This window comes from Strigops habroptila, chromosome 18 (assembly GCF_004027225.2).
Source record: "Strigops habroptila isolate Jane chromosome 18, bStrHab1.2.pri, whole genome shotgun sequence".
NCBI lineage: Eukaryota > Metazoa > Chordata > Aves > Psittaciformes > Psittacidae > Strigops > Strigops habroptila.
This window is the reverse complement of record NC_044294.2, coordinates 6,344,156-6,371,490: the sequence shown is the minus strand read 5'-3', so window position 1 is coordinate 6,371,490 and position 27,335 is coordinate 6,344,156. Positions and strand designations below refer to the sequence as shown.

The 27,335-nt window shown below is 54.5% G+C and overlaps 1 protein-coding gene across 1 annotated transcript; it reads right to left on the bottom strand.

Annotated features, from left to right (window-relative positions):
* Positions 1-3,141: 3,141 nt before the first annotated feature.
* ADORA1 (adenosine A1 receptor) lies at positions 3,142-27,335 on the bottom strand. Its single transcript, XM_030473285.1, has 3 exons — positions 26,716-27,335; positions 26,033-26,411; positions 3,142-4,075 (listed from the first exon to the last, which is right to left on the bottom strand). The coding sequence occupies exons 2-3, from the start codon at positions 26,371-26,373 to the stop codon at positions 3,442-3,444; spliced, it is 975 nt and encodes a 324-aa protein (XP_030329145.1). The 5' UTR covers positions 26,374-26,411; positions 26,716-27,335; the 3' UTR covers positions 3,142-3,441.

The following is a 27,335-nucleotide window of genomic DNA, read 5'->3' as shown; positions in this document are numbered from 1 at the left end:
TCCAGACTGCTCTGTCCTGCTTGTTGTGGGGTTGGCTTGGACAGGGGAGGTAGAGGGAAAGAGCTGCCAGGGATGCTATGGGCTCATACAGCATCCCACTGAACCATGGGTGGAGGAGATGGATTTGAGCTTGGAAAGAAAGGACCGGCTTTATAAAACACATATGAATCATTGAATGGTTAGAAAATCATCTAGTCCTAAACCAGAAGCAACCTAACAAGGAGGAGGGGCATGATGGGGAAAAGTTTTCTTCTGGAACTGGAGAATGATTCTGGCTGGAGGGGAAAAAAAATAGCAACATCAAAACTGTGTCATGATGATGTCTCTTCATCCAAGCACAATTTCTTTACCCACACCAGCGATTCAACGATCCAGCCATGTGCTGCCACCAGCATCCCATCCCCATGGTGTGAGACGGTGGGAGCAGGACATGGCGATGTGTTATCTGGAGGAGGAAGAGGAGGAGGAATCGACGTGTTAGCTGCTGCTCGCTCATGTGCAAAAGGATGAGCTGTTACTTACAGCTTGGGTCAGACTCTGTTTATTCACTGAGAGCCCAGACAGATCCATCAACTTGACTGAGCGCATCGTTATTGAGGGGTCAGCGCGGGGTCCACCTCCTGCGCCAGCACAGCCTTCCTTGTGGGGTGACAGACGAGCTCTCCCAGCCATGTGCCAGCTCGGTCATGGAGCCAGACATGGATCCTGCCCTCAGCCAGACCCCAGGAAGCCCTGGTGCTGCAAATGTGGGTGCAAATTCAGCCCAGGCATTCTCAGACCTGAGCCCAGCCCTCCCTTGGTGTCACTGGTGAGCAGAGCCAGGCAGTGCCTATGGCTAAAATAGATGGTTCCTCCTACAGCCCCTCTGCTTTGTCCCCATCTTTGTCGTTTCTGTGCCCAAGCTGAAGTCCAAGGGGGTATTGCTGTTCCCGGGGGCTCAGCACTGTGTGCACCAGACATGGTTTTCACCATCAGAGGGCATTGTTGGATTAATTTTCCCCTGCAGATAGTCAAGGGGAAAGTTAGATGCTCGTTTATGGAGGTGGTTGGGGTTAGCAGTGATGCTACCAGAGTGGATGGAGGTTGTAGTCCCACCGGCAGGATGAGAGCACGTCTTGCCCTGGCACGCTAACACCCGGCTGTGAATGCTGATGAGGGTGTCCTGGCCCCCTTGATATCCCTGGCATCTGGGCATGTGGGAGCCTGGGAGAACAGGGGCTGGGAGCAGGCTGTGTTAGATGTGGGTTTACTAACACAGGGGAGAAGCAGCATCTCCAAGCCTGTCTCATGCTGCGCACTCTGCCCTTTCTAGATTCTTAATATAGTTCTACGAGGCAAAGACTTGTGTTTGTAACCCCACAGGGGACCAGGGTGGGTAACAGCATCCACTTTTAGTGAGCCCTCCCTGGGTAAGGTCTAGAGAGCACGGAGTGGAAAAAACCACTCGATGTTTATTTCTGAAAGCATTCGCTTGCCTTTTAATTTATGAGCATCCCGGACGTCAGGTTTCTGGGCACCTTAGCAAGCATCAGGCAAAGGCACCGGTTCCAGGAAATCAGCCTCTTGCAGAAATGCCAGGGGGAATCAGACCTGTGCTCGCTAAACAGCAGCCCTAATCCAGGGCCAAGCTACTGCTCTGCCATTGGCCACAGGGTCTTCCCTGCACTAGCCTGGGGTTGCAGCATCCTCGGACACTACTGATAAAGGATTTGGGGTTCTTCACTTTAAGGAGGCTGGGAGAGTGTTCAGGGCACCTCTACCACGATGAGACCCATTTGCTCCTGTTCTTGCCATTGCTCTTCTGCCCCACTCCTATTTTGCCCAGTGTGCTCTGGAGACAGGAGCCTGGATTTGATGTATTGAGGCGTCCTCTCTTCTTTGCTGCCCTCCTCTTCCTCTCATAGAAATGAAGGAACTCCCTCCAGGCTGAACAGAGCTGGATGCAGCAGTGGGCACAGGGGGCACCCAGCAGCCCCATTGCCCATGCTGTGTGCACACAGCATCGCTCTCTGGAGCTGGCTAACAGGCCACCCATAAATCTCACCCACCCAAGGTCCTTTTCCTCTCTACACCCCCTCCCAGCCCCTGCAGGGACTTGCTGCAGTGACTTGGTGACGTTCAAGGGACACAACCCTCCTCGGGCAGGGTCAGGGTCATAGGAAGTGTGTTTCCAATGGAAGACTGGTGAACAAGGGATGCTGATAAGAAAAGAATTCATATTAACTCTTCCCACCACCTCTTCTGAGATCCTGCTGCAGAGCAAAGACTGGCAGTGAGGCTGCCAGCATCCATAGGGACCACAGAGCTCTCCAATGCACCCTGCCAATGGCTGAACCTGTGGCAGACACATGGAGGTGGGAAAGTGCCCCTGTGGCAGCATCAACACCAACCCTGTGGCTGTAGCTGTCTCCTACTTGCCCCCACATGGGTGCAGGTGCCTCTCTGCTCCCCTGGACCATGGGGATGGCTGAATTATAACCCACAAAGTGTGGGTCAAAGGAGTTTGGCAGCACAGGGAGGGTGGTAGGCAGCAATGAGACAAACCTTGAGATGAGACGAAGAGGGCTGGGAGAGACTTGCTACTGCCTTGCACAGAAGACAGGTAGGATTAAAGAGGGAAAAATGACTCTGAGCCAAAGTAAAAGGAGAGAGAAGACACAGGAGGGGACACAGGGTGTAACTCACAGGGCTATGCGTGCTGTTGGGGGCTGTGGGCACTGAAGGGTACTTCTTGCAGAGTACTCTGGGTTATGCTTAGGGGTTTTCTTTCCCCTCCACCTACCTCTCTGGTAGCATTTAGAGTTGGAGACTGACCCTTTGCTCTGTGGGGATGGTGGGTTCATCACCCTGAGGGTGCTGGCATTGCCATGGGGTGCCTTTTCCTATCTCTTCCATCAGCCCAGCTCACCTCTCCCTGCTTATGGATGGGAAAGAAAGGGCTTGAAAGCTCCTGGCTTCAGAGCTGCAGAAATCACATTGTCCTGGCCTCTCCTGGTTCTCAGCAGCTTCATTCCCACCAGGGCACCCTTCTGCCCCATGGATGTGGGGCCCAGAGAATGCAATGCCCCCAGCATCACTCACTGATAGAGATCATCACTCCAGGGAGCCGGAGGTCTCCATCAATGGCAGAGGACCTCCTGGGTGGTTTTGATCATCTTACTTTATTTGCATGAAGATAAACTGCGCCTTTGTCTGTACAATTTCTCCTTAAATACTTGGCAACCGTTAAAAAAAACCCTGAAAAACAAAAACAAACAGAACAAAAAAGAAAGGCGAGGAACAGTGCAGGCTACGATATCAAACCAGTGAATAAATAACCCCCTGGGCAGCTGGGGAGGACAGGGCTGGCGAATCCAGCCCTCCCAAGTCCTCACTACCCCTTCCCCTGACAGCAGGGACCAGGCTTGGCCACGGGGGACCCCTCTCTGCTCTCTCCCAGCTCTAGTTGCCCGGCTCGGCCGTGGTGGTGCTGATGTTCTTGTTGGTCTTGCAGCAGAAATACTGGTTCCAGATCTGCAGGAAGGCTGTCCGGAACTTCTTGATCCTGAAGGCGTAGACGATGGGGTTCATGGCTGAGTTGCCGTGCGTGAGGAAGATGGCGATGTAGGTGAGGATGTGCGGTGTCTCACACGATGGGCAGAACAAGGTGATGCAGTTGAGGATGTGCAGGGGGAGCCAGCTGAGGGCAAAGAGGAAGAGGACCAGTGCTAACGACTTGGCGATCTTCAGCTCCTTCCCATAATACTTCTGGGGGTCGTTGGAGCTGGAGGAGACCTTCTTGTTGAGTTGCTTGCGGATGAGGTTGAAGACTTCCAGGTAGATGAGCAGCATCAGCACCAGGGGAGGCAGGACCCAGACGAAGAAGTTGAAGTACACCATGTACTCCATGCTGATGACCGTCTCAAACTGGCACTTGATGACAAACTGTGTGTGGGTGGCGTTCAGCTCCTGAGTCCTCCGCATCTTGTTCAGGTTGTTCCAGCCAAACATAGGGGTGAGTCCCACCAGAAAGGAGACGATCCAACAGCAAGCGATGGCCACGGCTGCCCGCCGGGGTGTCACCATGCTTTTATACCTGTCGAGGAGACAACAACCGCAGGAAAGAATCAAACACAAGCCAGATGCTCTGCCTGGGGGCTGAGACTGCTCCAGAGGAGGTGGCAGTGCCCATGCTGAGATGCCATGGTGCTCCTCACTCCCGCCCTTGGCAGTCGGTAGCAGCTTGTCCTGACAGACGTGTTAAGGGACTGGTTTCTCTGCATGTGCCCTGGGGAACCTCACCCTGTCTCCCACCACCACCCCCAGCCCCAGGGATGAGCAGAGACCTCAGCCATGATCCTGGAGCTCTGGGGGTTGATGCCAAGCCAGGAAATGCATTAGCAACCTGGAGCATGCGTGTTCAACCCTCATATCTAGGGGGGGTTCATGGTGCTCCAACAGCCCACCTTACATCTGAGCACTCCACACCCAGAGCAGCAGTTCACCCTTTCCTCCCCCCATGCACCAGCCCTACCAGCGCCCTGTCCCACACAATTCCCCCTGCACTGGGGGAGGAAATCACCAGCAAAAGCATCCTCTGGGACCCACGGGGCTGCAGGAAGGATGTGCTGGTACTAATGGAGCCCTGGGGAAGGTTCTGGGCACAGCCTATCTCATTTCCTAAAGTGCTGGACCGATCGACCAAATCCTCTTTCCTAATGGGCCGGTGCCAAGGGATGGAGGAGAAGGAGGAAGCCATGCTCTGGCTGGGCTCTGCTCCCTCCCTGATGCCACTGGGGAGCACGATGGGGCTGGGCTCATCTCTCCAGAGCTCTCCATGCGGGAAGTGGAGGCTGCTAGACTGATTTTCCCCCCCGGTCCTCAAAGTAAAGCTGCTCCTCAGAGGCCAAGAAGATTTGCAGCCCAAGTACTATTGCTTTCCACTGGAGGGGATTGAACAAAAGGCATTTTCTGACTGTTTGCTGGGGTTTTTGCTGTGGTGCCAGTGTTAACCTGGCCATGGAGACCATGGGGAGGTGGCTGGCAAGCCTGGATCTCCATCGCAGTGCTCAGAGCTCTGTGCTGCATGTCTGCAGCCTTTACCTCTGTTGGGAAAATGGAGAATTTGGGGGCTTTTCGATAAAGCCAAGGGCTCAAATCCAGCCTCACTCCCCCTTGAAAGTCCCTTCTCAAGACCCATCTGATGCGCAAGGTGTCAGGGTGGGATTATGGAGGGGGGGAACATTGGAATCCAGAGGGTCCAGAGCCACCAGTCCCTGACAGCTTTCCCAAACAAACCCCTCTGGTCTGGGAAAAGATTCCCAGCATCTGGGAGGCAGCCCAGTCCCATGGGAATGAGGTGGCAATGAAGGCTGCTGTTTCCTCTCGGAGCCAAGGTTAGAGCCGGAGGGTGATTTATTCTTTGCAGGGAGGAGAGAGGGCAGGAGACCCTGAGAAAGGCGCAGGGCAGGGAGAGCCGGGGCACGGGCAGGACAAGGGGTGGCGGGAGAGCACCAGTGAGCCAGGAGAAGGGAAAGGTGGGGGGCCCATGGTGGGGGAGTGAGCAGAGGGGTACCAGAGGCTCCTGCAGGGTTGTGTGCTGGCCTGTGCACCCCACATCACCCTTAACAGGTCCCTGGGGAGAGCTGATGTTCCCTTGCAGCCGTGACACTCCATTCCCACCATTCAGGCTCGAGCAGGTCGAAATAACAGCATCAACCACCTGCCCTTGCTCCTTCCCTCTCCGCAGTCCCTGCAGGCTGTGCCCCATCTCCCCACTCCCGAGGGTTTCTAGGGTCTTCTATTGATTTTGGTGAACGTGCTGCCACCACCCCAGGTGCTCCCTGCCCTGCAGAGCTGTGTGACACCCATCACCGGAGAGACAGGGCTGCTGAGCACCACAGTCCCCAAACACCATCCCAGGGCTTGCAGCCAGCACCCAGGCATGGAGCTGCTCCCAGAGCACCCACCCCTTCTCCCCCTGCTCTCATGCCTGGGCTGGGGGAGCACAAGGCACAGAGTGAGCACTGGGACCCTGTTAGTCATGAAGCAGGGTCGGATCAGAGGACGCAGCGTTCGCTCTTGCAGCCAAAGCAGAAGGGATGGGGACGGCTCCAGGGGGCCCAGCCCGGCCGGTCCTGGCCCCCTGCAGCTCCAGAACATTGTGTGTTGTTGCAGATGGCTATCAGCACCATCAGAACAGCTGCAGAGGTTGTGCAGACCTCATGTCCCTGGATGCACGCAAGCTCGCGTGGTCCGGGGTGTCCAACACACACACACAACAGAGCAACCACCCCACACGCTGCTGGCTGCTTGTCCACCTCTCCACTTCAGTGAGCATCCCTCCAACCTCCTCACTGCACATCCATCCCTCTTTGCCTCACGTGGATGCTCCCACCTCACTGCGCATTCATTCCTCCTCCTTGCTGCACATCCGTCTCTCTGCCATGGTCCATATCCATCCCTCCCTGCTGCACATCCATCTCTCTGCCATGGTCCATATCCATCCCTGCTCGCTGCACATCTGTCTCCACCCTTGCTGCACAACACAACAGTTCTAACATCAGGACCTGCCTCTTTGTGCTCCTTTGCTTAACTTTGCACCATGAGGTTTTAAATGTGGCACTGCAGAAGCAGCCAGCAGCTGAGATCAAAGCCTGTCTGTGCATCCCCCCAGGAACCATAGCTGAACCCCCAAAATCCATAGGAAACAGCAACATTGGAGCTGGGGCTTTTGTTCCTTTTGCTCCTTTTGCTTCTTCAAGCAATAAACCAAAGGCAGAGGCAGCTGCAGCATCTTGCATTGAAACATGGTCCTCAGGGGCTCATGTGTGCCACTGTCTCCCATAAGCCTGACGTGGAGATTGACAACGGCCATAAACTGGCTCTGAGTTCCTCCTTCATCCACCCCACAGGGTCTGACCATGCAGCTCTCAAGGGGTTTAGCAGCTCTAACGGCTGCAAATCTGGCTTAAACGAAGGAAATACAAGATCCCACCTAGTGCTTGATCCCACCCAGTGCTCAGCCTCACAGCACAGGGCATTGGGTGGGGGGTGATGAGCAGAGGAGTCTTGGCTGTTTCCGTGTTTCTCCCTTGGTTATGCCATCAAGAAAAAGCCTTTCTCCTTTACCTCATTTTTCATCAATATGATAGGGCTGGAGTTTGGGATGGGTCTGGGAGGCAGAAGCATGAGAAAATGCTGCTAATGGCTCACAATTAATAAATAATCTCATTATTCTCATCAGCATCGGAACAATTGCATCGCTGCAATTTTATTACTGCTATTATTTTTATTAACAGCTGTGACTAAACCATCCCTGATAATAGTCACCACCATCATCACCCAATTTGAGTTTGTTTCCTTTGTCTGTGGGGTTTTGAGCCTGACCATAATTGCTAGCTTGTCCTCAGTGGTGGTTTTTGCACCATTTCTTCCCTACAGAGATGGGCATCGCCCCAAAGCCTCCTGCATGCCCTGCCAAGGCCAGGAGAAAGGAGCCTGGAGGGAGCAGAGCAGCCATCCAGCCTCACTGACATCCCAGTGAAATGGGATGGGCAGGAAATTGGGTTTGGTGTGGAGCAAAAATGTCTTTGGTGGTTTGGAAGGAAATGCAAAGAAAGAAGCAAAGTGTCAATTATTGCTGGAGTGCTGTTTGCATCCCAAGAGGAAGTGCGAGAAGTGATGGTTGGAGGTGGAGGCAGACAAATTGTCCCCAGGGGCTGTGTAGAGCTAACAGGGAGACGTGGAACAGGGTCCTCCAGGGAGAGATGCTGCCTCATGATGGGATGCTCCAGGAGATGTTGTAGTCAGTTTCTTGGGCTGAGAATGAAGTCACTGAGGGAGACACTGAGGCCCCTTTTCTCAGAGAATCCCAGACTGGTTTGGGCTGGAAGAGACGTTAAAGCTCATCCAGTTCCAACCCCCTGCCATGGTCTGGGACACCTTCCACTAGAGCAGGTTGCTCCAAGCCCCTGTGTCCAACCTGGCCTTGAACACTGCCGGGGATGGGGCAGCCACAGCTTCTGGGCACAACCTCATGGTGTGGTGCCATCTCCTCTTGCTGCAGTGGACACCTGAAGTGTTTTGGGAGCAGAGATACTCAAAGAAGAGGGCTGGTCATGCCCAGCTCCTCTTGCTGCTGAGCCTGGGATTCTGAGCTGCTGAACTCCAGGTCACCACGTGTGGGATGAGCTGTAGGAAAGGTGCCAGCTGCTCGTAGAGATGATGCCAAGCAGAAAGGATGCCATATGGTGAGAAAATCCTTCTCTGGCTCTTGGTAGGATGGTCTCAACTCCTTTTAAATCAGTTCCTCAAGGTCACGCGAGGAGTCAGAGGGCAGGATGGTGGAAACCACCTTGCTGCAGCCACTTGGCTGTCCTGTCTCACCATGTCCCCTTGTTCCTTCTTCCCCCAGGAGCCTGATGGCATTTCTCAGTTTTCTTCCACAGCTCAAATGTCTTGCAGACCAACAACCAGAGGTCCTGGGAAGGGCACAGGATACCTTGGGTCCTCCTTTGGAGCACTGGGAAGTGTCTCTGTGGTAGGACATCAGTGTCAGGCTGGAAGTACCATGCTGATGGAGCGTGCAGGGCTATTTTGGTGCAGGAAAGGGGCTCCACCAGCAACCACCACCAATGTCTTTGCTGTAGAAGGATGCACTCTTCTGTCCCACCTCAAAGACTTTCCATGGATTTTGGGCCAGTGTTCATGTCTTTACTTGCCAGCTGGCATCTGACAAGCAACAAGTCTGGGATTTTGAGATCAGGACAAGCCTCCACACATCCCAGAGGAGATGCTGATAGGGCCAGACTCCTCGCTTCCAAGCATTTATAGAAACAGGCTGTCCGACCTTCCATCCAGCTACCAGCTTTGGATGATGTTAGTTGACATCTGTCCCTCCCAAGGCCACTGCTTACATGGTGACGCGGCCACCAATGGTCACAAGCCCACATGTCTTCCAAGGTGAAAGACCAGAGGTGATGTGACCATGAGAGGAACATGCTGAAACGGTGTCAGCACCTCTCTGCCCAGGAGATGTTTTTCTCACATCACCTCTGTATTGTTGCCATCTGTGCCCCCATCCTGGCTGCGAGAGCTGCCAGGGTGACACAGGAGGGTGTGAAATGTCTTCATGGAGCCATCCAACAGCTCAAGCTGTGTTTGCAGGCTGTGTGGGCCCATTGCTGGCATTGACTTGCAGCAGTGTTTGGATGGATGCTGTTGGATGGATGCTGTCAGGAGCGGGAAGGACCGAGTGGCTGATGTTTGACCCCCAAAGAGCCCCAAAACTCCGAACAGGAGGGATGTGAACGAATAGAAGATGCACTCAAGTGACGCAAAGAGGATGTTACTGCTAGGAGACATTTATGCTACTGCTAAGAGAGCTTTTTAGACATCCAAATCCACCTTCAAATCCTTGATAACCTTCAAGATTTTGCACTTCCCTAAATGAAGCCCTAAAGAGATCTGAATGGAAGGAGGTAAACAGCCAAAGCAAAAGACTTAAGAAGGAATAAGCATTAGAGGTGAAAAAGAACCTACGAGAACTCACGATCTGTCCCAGTGTCCCTTCTGCAGCATTTCTCACCTTGTGCAGGTGCCCAGAGATCTCCTCATCCCAGCCCTGGGCATTTCTCAGCTTTGCATTTCTGAGCAGCTTTGATCACCAACATCTGAGTTTTCCCACCCAAGCAGCCTCCGGGACACTGAAAGATCTGAAGCAAAGATGCAGCCAGGAAGAAGGAGCAGAAACCCAAATCCTCTGCCATCAAAGGACTTCTGTCTAGAGACTTTCAATTAGATCAGGACGTGCTCTGGCTGCTTTGCCTTGTTCACAGGGCAGATGAGCTTCATGTCAGCTTGGCCTCCTTTCCTCCTACCATATTGGCCCCAGCTTAATTTCATTAGCTCTGGCCTGCCTTCATTAGTGAATTAACTCCCCAGGAATTGCACTGCAATTCCCTACCAGAGCAGGGACCAGCAAAGCCACATCTTGGGGCTGGCTGGACAACTGCAAGTGTTTTCTGGACAAAAAGGATGTTCAAGGAAATACTAAAGAACAAAATGGTTTTATACAAACTAGACCTGGAGGCTTTGGAGCTTTTTCAACCAAAACAAGAGGAGATGTTTTGGGAGTGTCACATTTGCATTGACCTGTGGGTTGGAGATCTAGAAAATGAGCCAACATCTTTGTCAGCAATATGGACAGTGGGATCGAGCACCCTCAGCAAGTTTGCCACTGACACCAAGCTGTGTGGGGCTTTGGACAAGAGCCTGTAGGGACAGGACAAGGGGAATGGCTTTAACCTGCCAGAGGGGAGATTGAGATGGGATCTTAGGCAGTTCTTCCCTGTGAGGGTGCTGAGGTGCTGGCACTGGAACTGAATGAGGTTTAAGGTCCCTTCCAACACAAACCAGTCTGGGATTCTACGACTGATGCAAACCTCGTCCAAAGCTAATATGAGACAGGCCAGAAGCATCTGCATGGGAGTGTATAGATCCATAAGTGCAGTGGGTTGTGTGCGTCCCACTGAAGTTCCTCCTGGTCCAGCTTGTGTCCAGGGTTTGGTTTTAACCATCCTAAGATTGTAGCTCTCTGCACAGGAATTACCGTGCACAAGTGACTGTGAAGTACAAGCAGCTGGCGAAGCCACCAAGTGTTCCTGACCCCTTTTAATAGCCAGTAAATCTTTAATGGATGAAGGTGAGGGTGATGATGAGGCTTCTGAGAACAAATCCATCCTGCCCAAATTGACTGATCCCCACACACTGAGACAGTGTCCCCAGGGCTTTGGTGAGTGCTTGGTTTTGTGGTGGGTGAAGCTGCGGTGGCCACAGCTCCAGCAAATGGCAGGAAAGAGGGATGTGGGCACATCCAAAAGCAGCCCCAGGGACAAAAACTTCCCCACAAGAAGCAAGAGCAATAGGGTAGAAAAGGGTTTTATGGGATAAAGTGTCTGGAAACGGGGAATGATGCTTCTATAGGCCAGCCAGGCTGTGCCAGGGTATCTTCACCCCAGACTGGAGGCACAAAACATAAGAGTCCATCAGGGATGTCCATCCAGTGGATGGCTACAAGTATGGGAAGAGGTGTCTCCCCCCAGCTCTAGTGGTCCACGGTGTGGACCCAGAGGCCAGACACATCTCCCCACATCTGCTGCTCTCTTCATGCCATCAGCCTCAAAGCACATCACAGCTCAGCCCATCTTCAGCTTGACATCGCCTCATGAGACTGTTTAAGGGCTTCCTTCCCTTCTCCCCAGTAGCCCACACTGCCCACCTGGGTTTTGAGTCTAAACCTGCCATAGACAAGGTTCCAGCTGGAGGATTGAGGTAAATCTTTGCCTGCTGAGCCAAAGACACTTATCGCATCTCTGGTCCTTAGGAGCAGCCACAACATCACACCAGCCTGGATGAGTTCATTGCCAAGCAGTTGCATACCCCTCCTGGGGCTGCTTCTGGCCTTGATGGAGAAGTAGCTGCTGGATCCCTGCAGCCTGTTTAGGCTCTGGTGATGAGTCACAGCCCATCTTCAGGAACAAACAGCAGGCGCCCAGTAACTGCAGAGCTCCTTCCAGACCACTTGCCCAGCTGTCCTCATCTTAGAGGTGGGATGTGAGTAACCTCCATGGCAGCTCCACCATGGACCGGTGCCGATGGCATCATCTTGGGCATCCCACTGCAACAGGATGCTGCAAGGGGAAGGGGAGCATGCAAGGGCTAGAGATCGCAGGGAGGGAGGATGGAGAGCACAGGGACCTCGCACACATCCTTCCCCTTCAGGCTCTGCCCTGGGTGTGGAGGAGACACCGCTCTTGCCCAAAGAAGGCAGAGGAGCACGTGTCGTCCGCTGCTGCTCAATGAGAAAGGCCATTTTTCTCACTTCCTTCAAGCAGCATCCTTCATCCCGGCAGCAAGTATAAATCCTTTGTGCATATAAAGTTAAGCTTGTTTTCAGACTGGGCTTGGTTTACAGCCTGTGGCTGGATCCTGACACATTCAAGTGCTCTGTGGCTGTGTAAGCAGAAATTCTTGGCAAGAACCACTCAGTGCTTGGCAGTCAAAATGCGGGTGGATGGGGACTAGGCAGGGGGCTGGGGACACGCGGGGTGTCCGATGCCTGATGGAAATGCTAAGTTAGTTTGTGCCTATGGGGGAGTGCTGCCCTCTAACCCCAGGCAGACCCTTCATACCCCAAAGGGAGATGTGAGACTGCCTGATGCTGTGGGCAGCACCAGGTGCATCCAAGGGTGCTGAGTGCCTGCACTTGGGTGGCCATGCTCTGGATGTCACCCACCCTCCTGCTGACTTGTGACAGTGCCCCTGGTCAGTGGGGTGCAAGTTGCACTGAGCCTTAGCTTTGCACCCAGGCAGTTCCAGGGCTCCCCCCCAGCTCCATGTGTGGTCACAGCCCCCCCAGAACTTTCCTGGATCACTGGCTTCTCCCTCCAGGACCCCAGGGTAGGGGAAAAAGATTTAACCCCATTGGCAATGGCTGCAAATCATGAAACAAGCTGAAGAATCTTAGAACTGCGGGTTAAAAACTGTGATGTTCTTCTCTTTTGGCTCCTGCTTTCAGGCAGTGGCATTTTTGAGCATTTCTCTGCGATGCAAAGCATGAGAAGTGCTGCTTTAAACGAGAATAGAAACAGAAATTGAGATTCTTCTCTTGCAGCAGGACTTTGGGAATTAGAACACAGAGAGAGGAACGGCCCAGTCCCTAAGAGATGGAGGTGAGATTCGGAAAGCTGGCTGCATCACTGATGGCCAGCGTGATGAGTACAAGGGGCTTGTTTTCAGTGTTACCCCTGAGCAATAAACTCCGTGGACGTTTTTAGTGCCCGAACGGTTTTGTTGTCAAAAATAGGAATTTGGTGTGCAAACGTCTCCTTGGAGAGGAGGACAGGCCTGAATGTGAGGACAGGTCCTGCACGTCCCCATCACACAGCTGAGCCCCTTCTATTCTGGGAGCAACCCACCTCCAGCAGTTTCGGCAGGGCAAGAAGGTTTCAGGATGAGCTGCTCCAAACCCACGTGCCTCCCTCTCTGCACTGTGCTGGAGATGCTTCTCACCCATCATGCTGGGGAGATCAATGTGCTTGGCCAGGACTCTCAGGTCATCTGCCCTGGACCATCGCCCTGTGGATCCGGCCATCTCAAAGGCTCTCATACATCAGCCCTGCCCCTGCCATGGTGACTACCTGGGAGCTGTTTGCTCAGGCAGCTGATCTTGCATGTCTCTGCGTGTCACTGTGTGATGAGAGAAGTCAGGGCAAGGTACCTGTGTAGTACAAAGGAGAAGGGATAAAAGGCAGCTTTGGCTATCTTCAGGGTAAATCCAGGCCTTTGCTGGATAAACAGCGAGTTATTTCAATTGCTGTTTGTATTGTACTTGAATTTTTCATGCGCTGCATATTTTTGTTCTTTATGCAAAAGAACCTCTTTGAAATGAGGACTCTGAAAGTCAGCGCCCAAAATGGAGAAGCGAGGGGGAAGAGGAGAGGACAGAGAAAGCAAGAAAGCAGCTCTTTAAACCACTTAAAATGCCAAATCTGTCAAATGTGGGCTCCATGAGAAATGGAAATGAGATCTAAAATGCCTGGTGTGACTGGGCTCCCCAAGCCTCGATGGCTCATACTCCATCCCACAAAACGCTGTGGCTTGCAGAAAGCCGGACGTGTTAGGAGGAAGATGCCAGCTAAGGAAGCTCCTGGTACCATCTGTCCAGCTCCAGGGCAGGTTGCCCAGTGCCACCGTCCTTCCCTGCATGTCACCACCACGCTCTGCGAATGCTGCTAAAGCAAAGAACAAGTCGGTACCCAGAGACGCCTCCAACCGGGTGAGTCTGGAAAGCACCGAGAGCTGTTAAAAGGCAGGAGCAGATCAGAGATCCCAACTAGAAGGGAAATAAGAGGGATCTTGAGACCTGCTGTTGGCATTTCATCTGCATTCAACAAGACAGCAAGCTCTGCTCCTGGGATAAACGGGAGGCAGGAAACTGGAAACAGCATCTCCTGTTAAGAGGCATTAACCCAGCCACAAAGCAGGGTTGAGGTGGGTCTTTATCTCTCCAGTGCAGAAGGACTCGTCAGAAGAAGACATATCCCACATTACAGCTGGAACAAGAGATCAGTATCATCTGCCTTTTAATTCCTTGTTTTCTGCACTTCTGCTTGCTCACCCGACTCCTGATTTCGCAGTCAACAACTCAACTCCTCAGTTTCTTAGGCTACAACTTGTTATCTCTGTCCAGGATCCTCACAGCACAATTTGTCGCTGCAAAGGGAACATTTCCCTTCTTGCACATGGCCCAGTTCAAAGATTAACATACTCAAGACTGAGAAATTGGCTGGAAGCTCACAAATTGAGGGAGGTTGTTTTCTCCACCCAAGGTCTAAATGAGAATTAGGACGTGCCGACGAGATCTGCTGTTTCTAAACCTCAGAGGACACAGTAACCCAAAACAACCAGTTCAGCGCCTCCTGCCCCATGCATATTTCCCTTGATTAAAAGATCAATTTCAGATGCAAAAAGCAGTTGGATTAGATTAATTTAATTTAATTTTTGGCTATATGTACTTGCAATTAGTGAAAATCACTTTGGAGGTGCCATTTCATGCTATAGTTGACTTCCAACTTCAGTGCAAACACAACTTGCCACAAAGCTGGAGGAAAACCTGTTTTATTCATCCCTCAACAACAGCATCAAAACAGGAGAAGTGAGGATCAGAGAGCATACGTGTCAAGCCATTAACTTATTTATATTGGGATGAATCTATATATCTTGATCAGCCAAATGAAATGCCAAATTGAATGGGAAGGCTCCAGTTCAAACCGCAATCAAATGTTCTCTCGCTGCAGAGAATCGATCTGCCACCAAGAAAACAACTAAAAAGTGCAAATACAAAGCAAACCTGAAGTTTATTATGTAAATTCTGGGTTTTTTCTTTCAGATTTAAAAGATTATTTATTCCCTTGAAGGAAAACTGACCTTGTTGCCTGAAGGAAGCAGCTCAGCAGCATGGTGGAGAGAAAAAGCTGAGACCCAAGACCAGCGAAATGCATCAGCTGGGCATAAATTACACCCCGTGCTTCTTCCTAATGACTCTGGCAGTTAAATCCAGGCAAGGAGCAATGGGCAGACATAGCAGAAGTCTGCCCAGGCAGCCTGGCTGGTGCAGGGCGTGGGCATGGACTGAGCAGGATCGAGTCCTTCCCAGGCACAAGGAATGTGCCAGACCCCATGAAGGAGCCAGCGTCCCCCTTCCCTGGAGCACAAGGGACATGCAGTGCTGCAAGAAGGTCCCCAGGCTCGTGGAGATGGAGGTGCTTTGCTGTAGCTGGACCTGTGGCGTTTACGGCAGGGCATGGCCCTACTCAGGGTGGCAACCACACTACTGATGCTGCGAGCACTGTGGGTGAGGGTCTAAAAGCAAGATGGGGATGGCTGCTGGTATCAGAGCACACCTTGAGCTCCTTTGGAGCAAACAGACATCTCTGAGCCCATAAGGCTTCTGCATCCCAGCAGTGAGGAATATGAGGAATGATCTCCCTTAAAATAAACCTCTCTCGCCTGCACCCACGTGGGCACCCCCCTGGCTCGGCACAGGCTTTGCCACGTCCATCTGGACACAGGCTGTGCTCTAAGCTCTCTCCCAGCCTTGACCACTCAGTGCTGCAGTGAACAAAGCTGCCTGCACACAGAGAAACGAGTGCTTCAGTTGTGCAGCACAAGGTTTGAGTCACTGAGTGTTGTTACCAGTGCAGAAAGGAAAGAGGAATCATTTAGTCTGTAAGACTGTGCTAATTCTGGCTGTGGCTGAGGCAGCGTTTCACAGCATCATCCTCTTGGTGCTTCTGGAGTGTTTGTAGAGCATCATTCCCTCTGTGAACAGATGGGGAAACTGAGTCGCAGAGGGGGACTGTGATGTGCCAAGTGAAGCAAGATGAACTGAGTAGAATGAGAAAGCATCCCTGGTGCCAGAGGCTGGCACTTCCCTTATTTGAAAGAGGCCAAAAAAAATCATTCTGGTCTCTGGATCTAGGGAGAGAAATGGCCTGGAGAAGGTTGATAGACAGCCATACCAGTGATGTCCTGGTTTTCTGTGCTCTGGGCCTCCTTTGAGGATCAATGGAAAGGTGTTGTTGTCATCCCATGCAAGGTCCAGGACTGAGGGATGTCACCTTCCTGCCTCTGTGTCCCTGTGGTCCTGCTCAGGCATCACTGGTACCCAGGGGTCCGCATGCAAGAGCACCATGGCCAGCCTTAAGGGCAGCAGTGAAGGAGGCTGGTGATGAAGACAAGGAAACGGGGCTGGGGAAGAATCGTCTTCCCTCCTCCAGCTCCTTTCTGTGAAGAGAGACTTTTGTTCTTAAGATCAATCCAGCCAAAATGCGGTGGCTGCTGAAAGTGGTCCCTGGCTCAGTGCCGCGGGGCAAAGCCCAGGCAAGGAAGGGATGGTGAAGAGGAAGAAAAAGGCAGCAAGACATGGGGCAAGGGCATAAGGCCCACTGGGCTCAGGGCAGTGAAGGGCAAACCCAGATGCTGCAGAACTTCCCAGTGGCTGATCCTGCTCTGCAATGCCCTACATCACCAAAAGCATTATCACCCTTCCTCCACCTACTCGCCCCCCATCAACTGCTGCCTCTGCTCTATAGGAAGGAGGGTCTCAACCCCTTGGGGTTATTTTATACCCTGTTCCTGATGGCATCGCCAGTGATGTCTCCTTAATACCCAGATCTGCCCGTCTGGAAAGGCAGCTACGTGCCTGGCCGCAGGCTGTGGTGGGGCTGGGTGCTGGGGGTGCTCAGCTCATTGCTATTCTGCAGGACACCTCACTGCCCTGTGGGGCTTTTTGTGACTGCTTTGGAGAGCATCAATTGCTCTTTCTTGCAACTGGGCATCCTGTGCCTGTCCCAGCAGCTGGGCAGCCGTGCTGCCAGAGAAAGCATCTCTGTCCCTGCCAGGAGCCAGGGCAGCCTCTGGCACAGCTGGGTTCCTATTTCATGGGCTTGAAAGTTCGGGTCACCTTGGACAAGATGTGTCCCAAAAGGACTGGCTCCCTGGGACTGCTCCTCCCAGCCCATCAGCATCCCATGCGCTTGGTTCTCCCTGTCCATCCCTGCTGCATCTGCCAGGATCACTTTGAAAAGTGCTCCATGTCCTGCTGTCTGCAGGAACCTCAACCCTGCCACGACTTGTGTCTGTGGGCAGAACCCTGCAAGGTTCTTCCCTGCCCTTCTGTCAACCAGAGGTTTTCATCCAGCCAAACAATTTCTTTCCACACTGAAATGACTCCTGCGTGTGTCACATAGAAACTCATCTCCCAGGTCACTTCACCTTGGTGCCTCCTCCACATTTTCCTCCTTTTTAGCATCCTCCTTTGTGTTGCAGTGACCTTTCTATCCCCTCTGCCTCCACAATAGGATACAGACCCACCAATACACTGACCTTCTGAATTTCAGACGGCTCTTGACTCTCTCACGTCTGCTCCAACCGGTCCCACTGAAGCCCCTCTCCATGCTGAGACTCCCAAGGGGTCACAGCAGTGAATCTCTGGGAATGACAGTGTCATTCCTCCTCACTGTCAGGCTGATTTTGAGCATGGCCATTTGAATGCAGCAGCTCCATGACCCCCATCCCTGAGCCTTTGCCCAGCACTGCCTGTTCTTCCTTGGAGGCCCAGGGACCATGGTGGCTGCCATGTACCCTCAGAGCACATCCCCACATCCAATAGTCCCTGGTGTTTGGGAACAAGCTGCTTTGAGATGCCCTAGACAGGAGATCTTGTTGGGTCTGGCCTCACTGACTGCAAATTGCAGCTCTGGGGCTGGGAGTCCTTCCAGATCTGACTTTGAACACAGAGTCTGGTGGGCTTTGTCCCAGCTGTCTCCCATCCAAGCTTATGGCCAAAATCCCCTTTCTGGTCCACAGAGTCAACGTGCCACTTTAAAGACACTGCACATGAGCTGGGAAAACGAGACTATGATGCACCCTGGGGTGTAAAAGGAACTGAGGGTGGCGTGGCTGTTGGTGGCCACATGGCACATGTCCAGCCAGAGCCAGACCACATGCCAAGGGCTGGGCAATGGCACGGAGGCTCACTGGGGAGTGGAATGGTGCTGGCTCCATGGCAGAGGAATGCTTGAGCCTGCTGCACACCCAGCCCTGACCCCTGAGTCACTTCTGCTCCATCACACGCTCTGGCCAGCATGGAGCAGAGGTGGGACCATTTCTGTAAGACCAGGTAATGACGCTACCTCCCACTGATGGAGTCACATTCTTCCATCTCAGGGGTGGAGGAAGACCCAGGACCCCACATGGAAGGGCTCCAGCATGCCCTGAGCCAGCTCCAGCACCGGATGGCCACGGTGACGGCACACACTGTGGTGAGCTGTTCCTGACTCACTCCTGACATGCTGCCTGCAGGGCCAGGCTGGGCTGGTTGGGACCCGGTAGGCTGAATCAGCAGCTTTTGCTCTGGCAGAGCCTCCTTCTGTAGGGTGTTTCACTTGTCTTGCTGCCAGCATCTGCACAGGGTCTTGGAAAGCACTGGACACCAAGGCCCAATGAACACTGTCATCACCTCCACCAACCCAGAGCCCTTGGAAACACCCCAGGCACTCCAGAGAAGGGAAAGCCACCTCTGAAGTGCTCAGTGGTGCTGTTGGAAGTGTGGCAATCTGCCTGTTGGGTCTGCAAATTGCAGCTCTGGGGCTGGGGGTGGTTTTGGGGGTCTGCTGTTCAACCACGGGCCTGATGGACTATTGCACCATGGACACAGGACCGTCACTCACCTGCAGTGAGGGACCTTATCTTACTGCAGACACTTCCCTGTCTATCCCACCATGTCCAGGTGGCCCTGACTGTTGGTGCTCCTCACCTCATGGTCAGTTTATATTGCCATGGGATGAAGAAATGCAAGCTGGCTAGTGTCCCATCTGCCCAATTCGTAGAGCATCAGCCCTCTTGGGTTGATAGTACCCAACACACCTGAATCAGTGCTATGAAGGGAGCAGAGACTGCTGGGTTCCATCCACCCATCTCCATCTAGTTTGATGTCTGTGTTTCCTATAGGATGAATTCATGGAAAGGAGCCCCTTTGCTGAGGGCATCATCCCTCCAGATGTGTCTCAGCCCCTTTTGACTCTCAGTGAATGGAGTTGCTGCCACTTTTAACTGGGATCGATTGCTGACAAGAGCAACTTCTGGCATTCTTAACTCCAGGCTCTGCAGATCGGGGACCTGCAGCCCAGCAGGACTCCTGGATAACCCCGTTTCATGCATGGATCACCATGGCATGGCCTGGGACCATGGAGGAACCTGGCTGATGGGCACAATCGTGACATGAGACCAGCTGATCACTGCACAGTGCATGACAGAAGGGCCAAGTTGTCCCAGCACATCTCAGCTTCCATCCCTGCTGTGCCCCAGCCTCCTTCCCTGCCTGGTGGGGTCATGCTGAGCAAGCCACAGTGCTGCTTCCTGCCTCAGTTTCCCTGTCTGCAAATGTACTATTGCCCTGGAAACATGCCTCCAAACGCACTGGTGATGCCTTGCCAAGGGGCAATGGTTTTGCCTGGAAATCTGAGGAGATGGAGGGGAAAAAAGCATCCCAGAGCAGGATTTCGGGATGCAGCAGGGAAACATCAGCAGGAAGGAGCTGGTATTTGTTCCGTTTAAGCTCTGCTGAGGGGCCAGATGTCGACTCACAGCAAATGGGGTCAGGGTGGAATGATACCCCGGGCAGCTTAGCCAGCACAGGGAGCACCCTGCTCAGACATACAGAAGGGCTGGGATGAGATGGGATGCTGCTGCCCAGGAAGCCTGTCTGGGGTCTCTGGGGGCCACACATCTCCCCTCCTCCTTTTAATAGAGAGAATTGGGGAATAACCCCTAATCTGAGCACATCCAGAGTATCCCTGCACAGGATTCACTGCTCTTCTCCCCTTCCCTCTATGCTACTGAGAACGGAGCATCCCACAGTCAGACCCTCGCTGCATCCTAAGGAGGGGACACCCACAGATGCCAAGGAGGGGACACCCACACCAGAGCCTTCCCTAAGAGCCCTGGAGCTGCGGACACTGCTTAGAGCCCAAATCACTTCCTCTGGCCGGCGTGGCAGCATCTGTAGTTTGAGTGACCTGATTTTGTGCCTGCTGGCAAACGTCGCATGGTGCTGCTGCTGCAGCTGTGTGTGATCCCACTGAGCCTCCTCCAGATGTCCCCTCACCGAGGGATCTCTGACTTAGCCTGCTCTTGGCTGAAAACCACTCTGTGGATCAAAGCATCGTGCTGCAACCCAGCTCACCCGGGTATTTACTGGGATCTCAAGACCAATATAACCTGCTGGTAAAGCCCATCCTGTTGCCAGGGCTCTGGGTGTTTTGGTGATACCAGAACCGAGCTCCTGGTCCAGCACAACTCATCCGTGCACCCCGGGTCTGGTTTGAGCAGAGCGCGGTGTGAAATGCTGGCTTTGATTTAGCACCCACCTGCCGAGCTGGTGCAGGGTGCTGGGAGCTGCAGCTTGAAAACAGCTTGAAGGCTCCAGCAAACCCCCCTGCATGTGATTTCTGCCTTTTAATCTCCATCCTTGCTTCAGATCTGCCTGTTCCTTGGGAATGAAGGTCTCCATAGATCTCCCTCCTCTGCTAAAAATACACCTGGTGGAGGGCAGCAAGGGAAGGAATAAAAGAGGTGGCTGCAGAGACCTGCCAGTCCCCCAAATTTCTCCAGTTTAGGAAAAATGGGAGCTCTTTCCTTGGGATTTCAATCTGCTTTCACAGGGGCAGGGTCTATAAGGATGGATAATGAGTAATGGAGGTTGAAGGAAACCCAGAGGAGCTCCTGGGTGCAAAATCCCCCTGCAGCTCTCCGAGTCACCTGGCTCTGAGTCACCTGATGCTTGTGAAATGTTTCCTCCAAACCTAAAAATAAGCCTTGGGAGAACCAGGGTTTGGTTTATTCCCTTGCCTGGGTGGACAGAATCACTTTGCCATTACCCTCACTTATCATCTGCTGCTTTGGCCAGGCTGAGGCATCTCCAGTCACCTTTGCCTCCCTGGGTAGCCATGAAACCCATTGCCCGGCCAACAAACTGCCCTCAGATGGAGCACACATTTCCTTTTCTTAATTTCACCCCATTGGTCTGATGAAAGCCTCAAAAACTGCTGCTGTGGTTTGATACCTCCACAAAGGACCAGCTCCCACAGGCATCAGCACCACCACACACCCCAGCCTGGTCCAAAACCCCCTCATCTCCATCCTGAACACATCTGCTGGGTGTCAGAGCCCAAATGTCCAAGGAGGTTTCCCACCACTTAGTGTTGGGGGTGCTAGAAAGGTTTCCCATGGGTGCTTATGTGCTTTGGTGCCTGGGAATTTGGGCCAAAGCAGGGGCTCATCCCAATGTCCTCCTCATCCCCATCTCATGATAGTGGGGTCCCATCGCCCTCCTGCCAAGACCCTCCATGAACTGCCAGTGGAGGAAAGGTGGGAAAACCATCCCAGCCACATGCCCTGCTCCATGACCCAGCTGGCTGAGGGTGCTGAGGCTTCCCTGTGACCCAGCCCCAGCTGGCCCCATGCCCCAGCCCTTGGCACGCCTGGAGAGAAGGGGAAAGAGCGCTGCAATCCCGGCAAGAGCCTGGGCAACAGAGGAGTCAAGGGAGGAAAGCTTCCCCTTTCCAGAATCGGGGCCATCCAAGGCTGCCTGCAGCTCTCCTCACCTCCTTGGCTGCCAAGTGCTGCAGTCCGGGGCTGAGGGATGCTCCTGCCACGCCTGAGCTGGTTTATCTCATAAGGCTCAGGAGAGAGTTCTTCTAAACCATCTCCTACTGCCCCCACCACCATTTCCTAGCAACTTCCACTCCAGTTTGGTCTAATTTCCATGGTTCTGCAGCCTCACATGTATGTTCAAAACCTTCAGCAATATAAAATGCAGCTTGCCTTGGTGGAATGCTCCTCGGGTAAGCATTGGAGGTCCCTGCTGTGGAGTGAGAGACCCCCATGTACAAGGGCTCTTGCTACCAGCAGATCTCTCCAACTTTTATCTTCCTGGCACACGTTTCAAAGACCTGGAGGGAAGAGCTGGTGGTGCAAAGTGGGCAAGGTGAGGGCCCCCAAGGACACACCAAGCCAGGACCAGACTGCATCCATGCATCCAGCATCCCAGGCAAGGGGCTGTGGTTCAGCATGTCCCAGTGACACCTGCTCCTGCTGCCATGGCCCTCTCCAAAAAGCCCAATGCAGCACCTCAGAGCAGAGATGGGGCAGGGGCTGGCGCCAGAGGAGCTACAACCCCCCCAGACATCCCTCCGGCCCCGGCCCCCAGCATCCTGCCGCCGAGGGGCCGGTTCCTGCCGGACGCCCCTGCCCGGCTGCTTCCCCTCCCTTTGAACTCGTTTCATCTTCCCCAGGCCCGGCTGTGAGAGGGAAGTTTGGGCTGGGCTGGGGGCCCTGCTGCGCCCGGCGGCGGGGACGGCAGCACGGGGGGTCCTGCCTTGCAGCCAGAAGGGGAGGAAGGATGCGAGAGGGGAGATGTGAGCGCTTCCAGCAGCATGAAAGCAGCAAACCTATTTTAGGTGGTTTCCAGCTGTTTAGAGCAGTTCCTGTGGAGGCTCGGGAGCGTGGTACCCTCTGCTCCAGCCTGCTCAACCCCAGCGATGCTCCTGCATCCCTCCAGAGTCAAGGAAATGCCCTTTGGGGGAGGCAGCATCCTGCAGACCCCAGCAGACTGGAGGGATGCTAGCTCGGGATTTGAGGCAGAGGGAGAGGGTTTGGTGGGATATCCCCGTCCCCCAACTACGCTGGGTGTGCACTGGGTTTACCTCCCAGAGCAGAAGCAAAGAGATGCCAACGCAGAGCCATGAAAGACCCCTCTTCATCCCGCAAAACCTGCCTCCTCCTTGTACAAGTGATCCATGTTCATCTGTGTTTCTGTACCCATAGGAAACATGGTGTGGGAGCAGGGAGGATGCCTGAGATGCAACATTGGATGCCACTTTCCCACTGCCATCCTGAGATGCATCGCAGATGTCTCAGGGCACCATTTGCTCAAGACACTGTGCCAGAAAACACTCACCCCTGGGGCCACAAAGCTCCTGGTCTGCCCCAGGGCTTGATCTCCATTGGGTGCATGGGCAGTGAGCGCACGGGCAGCAGACGGGTCCACATGTTTGCTGGAAGAAGGAACAAACCTGAAGGTGGTTCCCCCAAGCTCGCAGCCCCCAGGGCTGGGTTGTACATGGGAGCTGGAACAGGATCCCGGCTGTGATGCACCACATTCCCCCCTCCCTGCCAAGCACTTCCAGTCCTGGCTCTGCCTAATTAAATAGAAAACCTGGAAAATCCAGTAGTGACTTGGCTTCTCTTTCAGACAACTCTTCCCAGGCAACAGTCCCGTTGGCTTCTCACCCCAATTGGCCAGTACGTGGCAGGGATGTGGAAACCCTGCACACCCCTTCATAGAACCCAAAATGTAAAAGTGCTGACCTGCCGGGGACCCAGCATTGGTGGGGTGGTCAGCACAAGGATGGAGAAGGGATGCCCGGACCCTCTCTGCTTGCTGCTCTCAGTCCCTGTCAGCTGCCTCTAGGAGATGCATCTCTCTTCCCTGCTGTCCCCTCTCCCCAAGCCTCGGCAGAGCCTGTAGTGGGGCTGGGGATGTGGGATCCCCGTGCACAAGAGCCCACAAGGCCTCTTGGCTGTGTGTGAGTCCCACTGGTGAGCACCCACCCTGTGCCAGGCTTGTGTGGGGACTTTGGCACTGCAGCATGCACACTGTCTGCCGTCCCCTTCCCCTCCATGCCCGATGCCAATATGCCAGACAGGATGTCCCTGCTCCATGTCCTGGCTGCCCTATGGATGTGCCTGAGGCAGAGATCCCCTCACATCGTCTGCAGGTCTCTCTGGGTGCTATCGCTGCCTGTGGACCTCCAGGGACACACACATGCCTTGGTGGGGACCCAAGTACTGCCACAGGCTCTCAGCACCCGTTTGCACACTGGTGGGTTCGGTGTCACAGTGAGGAATGACACCACGAAGCCGTGATTGGAGCTGTCAAAATGTTTTCAGTATCATCTCTCAGCATCCAGCACAGGTTGGGGGAAACTCGCGGCATTCCAGGTTCAGGCAAGATTCTCTAGTGGTGGTTTCTGTGCTATTTGTGATCTCCAACGTTGCGTTTTGCTGCTGCTGTGCCACAAAATCACCTAAAATCACCACATCTGCCAACTGCCAGGAAAAGGAGGAAGCACCCAGGGATGAGAGAATGGGAGAGCTGGTGAAGCTGAACCATTCTTGTTGTGGCTATAAAGCTTTTCAATATTAAGTAGGCTACGGAAACTCGGAGGAAAATCTCCTGGTGCCGAGTGCTCAGCTACGTAATGGGACAACAAAAGTCAGGGTCGATATTGCATAAGAAAAACCCACCCAAACTATTCACAGCTTAATATTGCTCCAGGAAAACTCCTGGGCTCAGGGCAGAAATCTCCCCCAAAAGGCCCATTTGCTGCTCAGAGGCAGGAATGGAGATAAAAAGACTGGATTTGTTAGGAAAATGACAGCTGAGAGCTTGGCGGTGTTGCTATGTATAAAGCTGCAGCACTCCCACTCCTGAAGCCAGCCCCAGCATGCAGGGGATGCAGGAGAACCAAAAAAGCACCCAGATCAATGACAGGGTGAGAATCACTTCAGTTACACCGACGGGCTGGGAGACAAGGATTTGTCAGGCTGGGAAAATCACACTTAGGGAGGAAGTCGGGAACAGCCTGAGGAATCATCTGTGGTGGGGAGTGGTTGGGCTTTAACCTGTGCCTCTCCTCTGCCTGGCGGTCCCTCACCGAGCAGCCTCTGTGGGCCAAGGAAAAGCCCCACAGCAAGAGATCTCTGGGCTGGTCCAGGGGCACCGAGCACACCGGAGCAGCCAGTCGATCCCGACACAAGCGTCTCATGTCCCTGTCTCCCTGTACAGGGAGGTGATTCCTGCCTCTGGAAGGGTCTGGGCAGCACCTAACACAAGAGGGTTGGGTCCTTTTTGGGGGTCTTTGTGCTGAGGAAGGGTCATGGGCCCCTCCAGCTAAGGGGCTGAACTGCAAAGGGTCAGTGGGGTGACACGAGCTGAGTTCGTGCTCAGCCATCTGGCTGGGCTGAGTTTTCCAGCAATGCTCTCAGCAGCCAGAGCCTCCCTGGAGCTGATGAGCCTGGCAAAGGTGTCCTTGAACAGAGCAAGGAGAGCCAACAACAGCGACTGCACAGCGCGGGGCTGAGGTGGGATGTGCAGGTACCAGTGCCGGGTGTCAGATCCTTTCCAGCCCCACCGACAGCCCCGGTCCCACTGCGGGACTCTGGCCCCACAGCTGCCTCCCTCCAGCCCCAGGGGCTGCAGCACCTCACCAGGAGCCAGCCATGAAGCAGTTAAATATCAACTCCTGAAGCAGCAGAGTTCAAATACAGTTCGTACCCCTCATTTACACCCCACTGTACTTGTTATGGGCTTGGCTTTGACAACAGATACAGATGAGGAGAAGGGGAAATCCAGGGAGAGGAGTCATTTGTGGGGCACCCCTGTAGCTGGGGTCTCTCCTATGTGAGCCTGCTCTATAAGACATGCCAGGCTGTCACCTTTTGTCCCTCAAAACCCCAGAACTGTGCCACACATGCCCATGAGCAAGCAAGTTATCACCCCCGGGCTCCTGAGCTGCCCATGTTGAGGGAAAGGCTGGGTTGAAAACAAATCTATCATCCCCTTTCCATTCCCTGGAGCACTCACCGGTGCTCTCCCATGTGCGGTGGGACCCCATGAGGGACCACGATGCAACCTCTGCCTGCACCCCAGCACCCTCTGAACCCCCAAGTGAAGCTGCCAAAGGCTCCAGGACCCCCCCAGCCCAGCCTGCCCCGATCGTTGCTGCAGCCAGATGTGCCCCAGCAGCAGCAGTGTGGAGGAAGACCTTTCTCCCAGTGCTTCACCAAGAGTTTGGGGCTCCCTTTCTCTCTTTTACCTCCCCACAGCAGCCAGCACAGAGCTGGTCCCAACGTGTTTTCCTACCTGACAGGGATCTTCACCCGCAGGTATCGATCCACGGCGATGGCCAGGAGCGCCAGGATGGAGCTCTCGGTGAGGATGAGGACGGGACAGGCCACCATGAGGCAGCTGTAAAACTCCGTCTGTGGTCCGATGTTGATGATGATGGCCAGGGGGATGACCAGAGCCCCCACGGCCACGTCGGCCACCGCCAGCGAGACGATGAAGCAGAAAGTGGCATCCCGCAGCGCCTGGTTCATCTTCACAGCCCAAATGACCAGGATATTCCCCGGCACGGACACCAAAGCGATGAGGACCTCGATGGAGATGTAGGCAGCCTGGAAGGCTGAGACGGGGTGTGCCATGGTGCTGCGGGCCCCCCGCGCTGGGGTCCCTCGGTCACCTGCAAACGCCCAGGGACGCGGTTTGCAACTGGCATCGTTGGCTGCGCTGCAAGCCGGGATGGAGCCTGGGCGGGGGGTGGGAACTAGGACCCCCCACCCCAAGCCCTGTGCCGTCCCCCGGCGCTCCGACCCCCGGGGCTCATCCTGCACCCACCTGCACCGCTTCGCCACCGCTCCCGGAGCCGCGGGGCCAGCCCCCGGAGCCCCTCAGGGCCGAGGCACCGGAGCGGGACCTCTGTTCCCCCCCTTGCTGGCCCCTGCCCCGGCAGCAGCCGCCCGCTCCGGGCCGGACGTGGACCTCACCTTGTTCTGCAAGCCGAGGGCTTGTTTCGGGGTGCCCTCACCCCGGCGCAGGAGTAGCACTTCACCCGCAGGGTGCCGCCGGGGGCATGCTGCGGGGCGGCCGGAGGGATGCCCGGGGCGCTCGGCTCTGTGCGCGGTCCCCGGTGCCCGGTGCCCGGCACCGCTCGGCTCCCGCAGGCTCCGCCGGCTCCCAACCGGAGCTGGAGCATCACATGGTGCAGCCTTCCAGGCGTTTAAAGAGCGACTGACCCGATTTGGGGCTCGTCGAGGCCGGGAAGAACCGGGGGGGGGGGGGGGGTGGTGGGGGTGGAGCCGGCAGCGGGGGGAGCAGCATAGTCGGTGCCAGCCCCGAGCTCCCGGCACGGGTCCGGTCCCAGTTTTAGCACCAAAACCGGTTTCGGAGGTCGGGTGTGACGGAGGCTCCGGGCGCGGAGGCAGCGCCTGCGCTCGGGGGGAGCGAGGACCCAGCGCATCAACCGGACAGGACGGGGCTGGTTCCCCCCCAGATCAGACCTGAACCGGCGCGAAGAGCGGGGGGGGCTGCCCCGGGCTCTGGCTGACAATGTGTCACCCCAAATCACTGCTGGGATGTGCCGGGGTGAGACCCCCGTGCAACCCTC

Excerpts from the sequence above, each read along its gene's own strand:
- ADORA1 (XM_030473285.1), bottom strand. The coding sequence starts at position 26,373 with ATGGCACACCCCGTCTCAGCCTTCCAGGCTGCCTACATCTCCATCGAG. Across the intron at positions 4,076-26,032 it reads CGGGTGAAGATCCCTGTCAG|GTATAAAAGCATGGTGACAC; the intron begins GTAGGAAAACAC and ends TCTCCTCGACAG.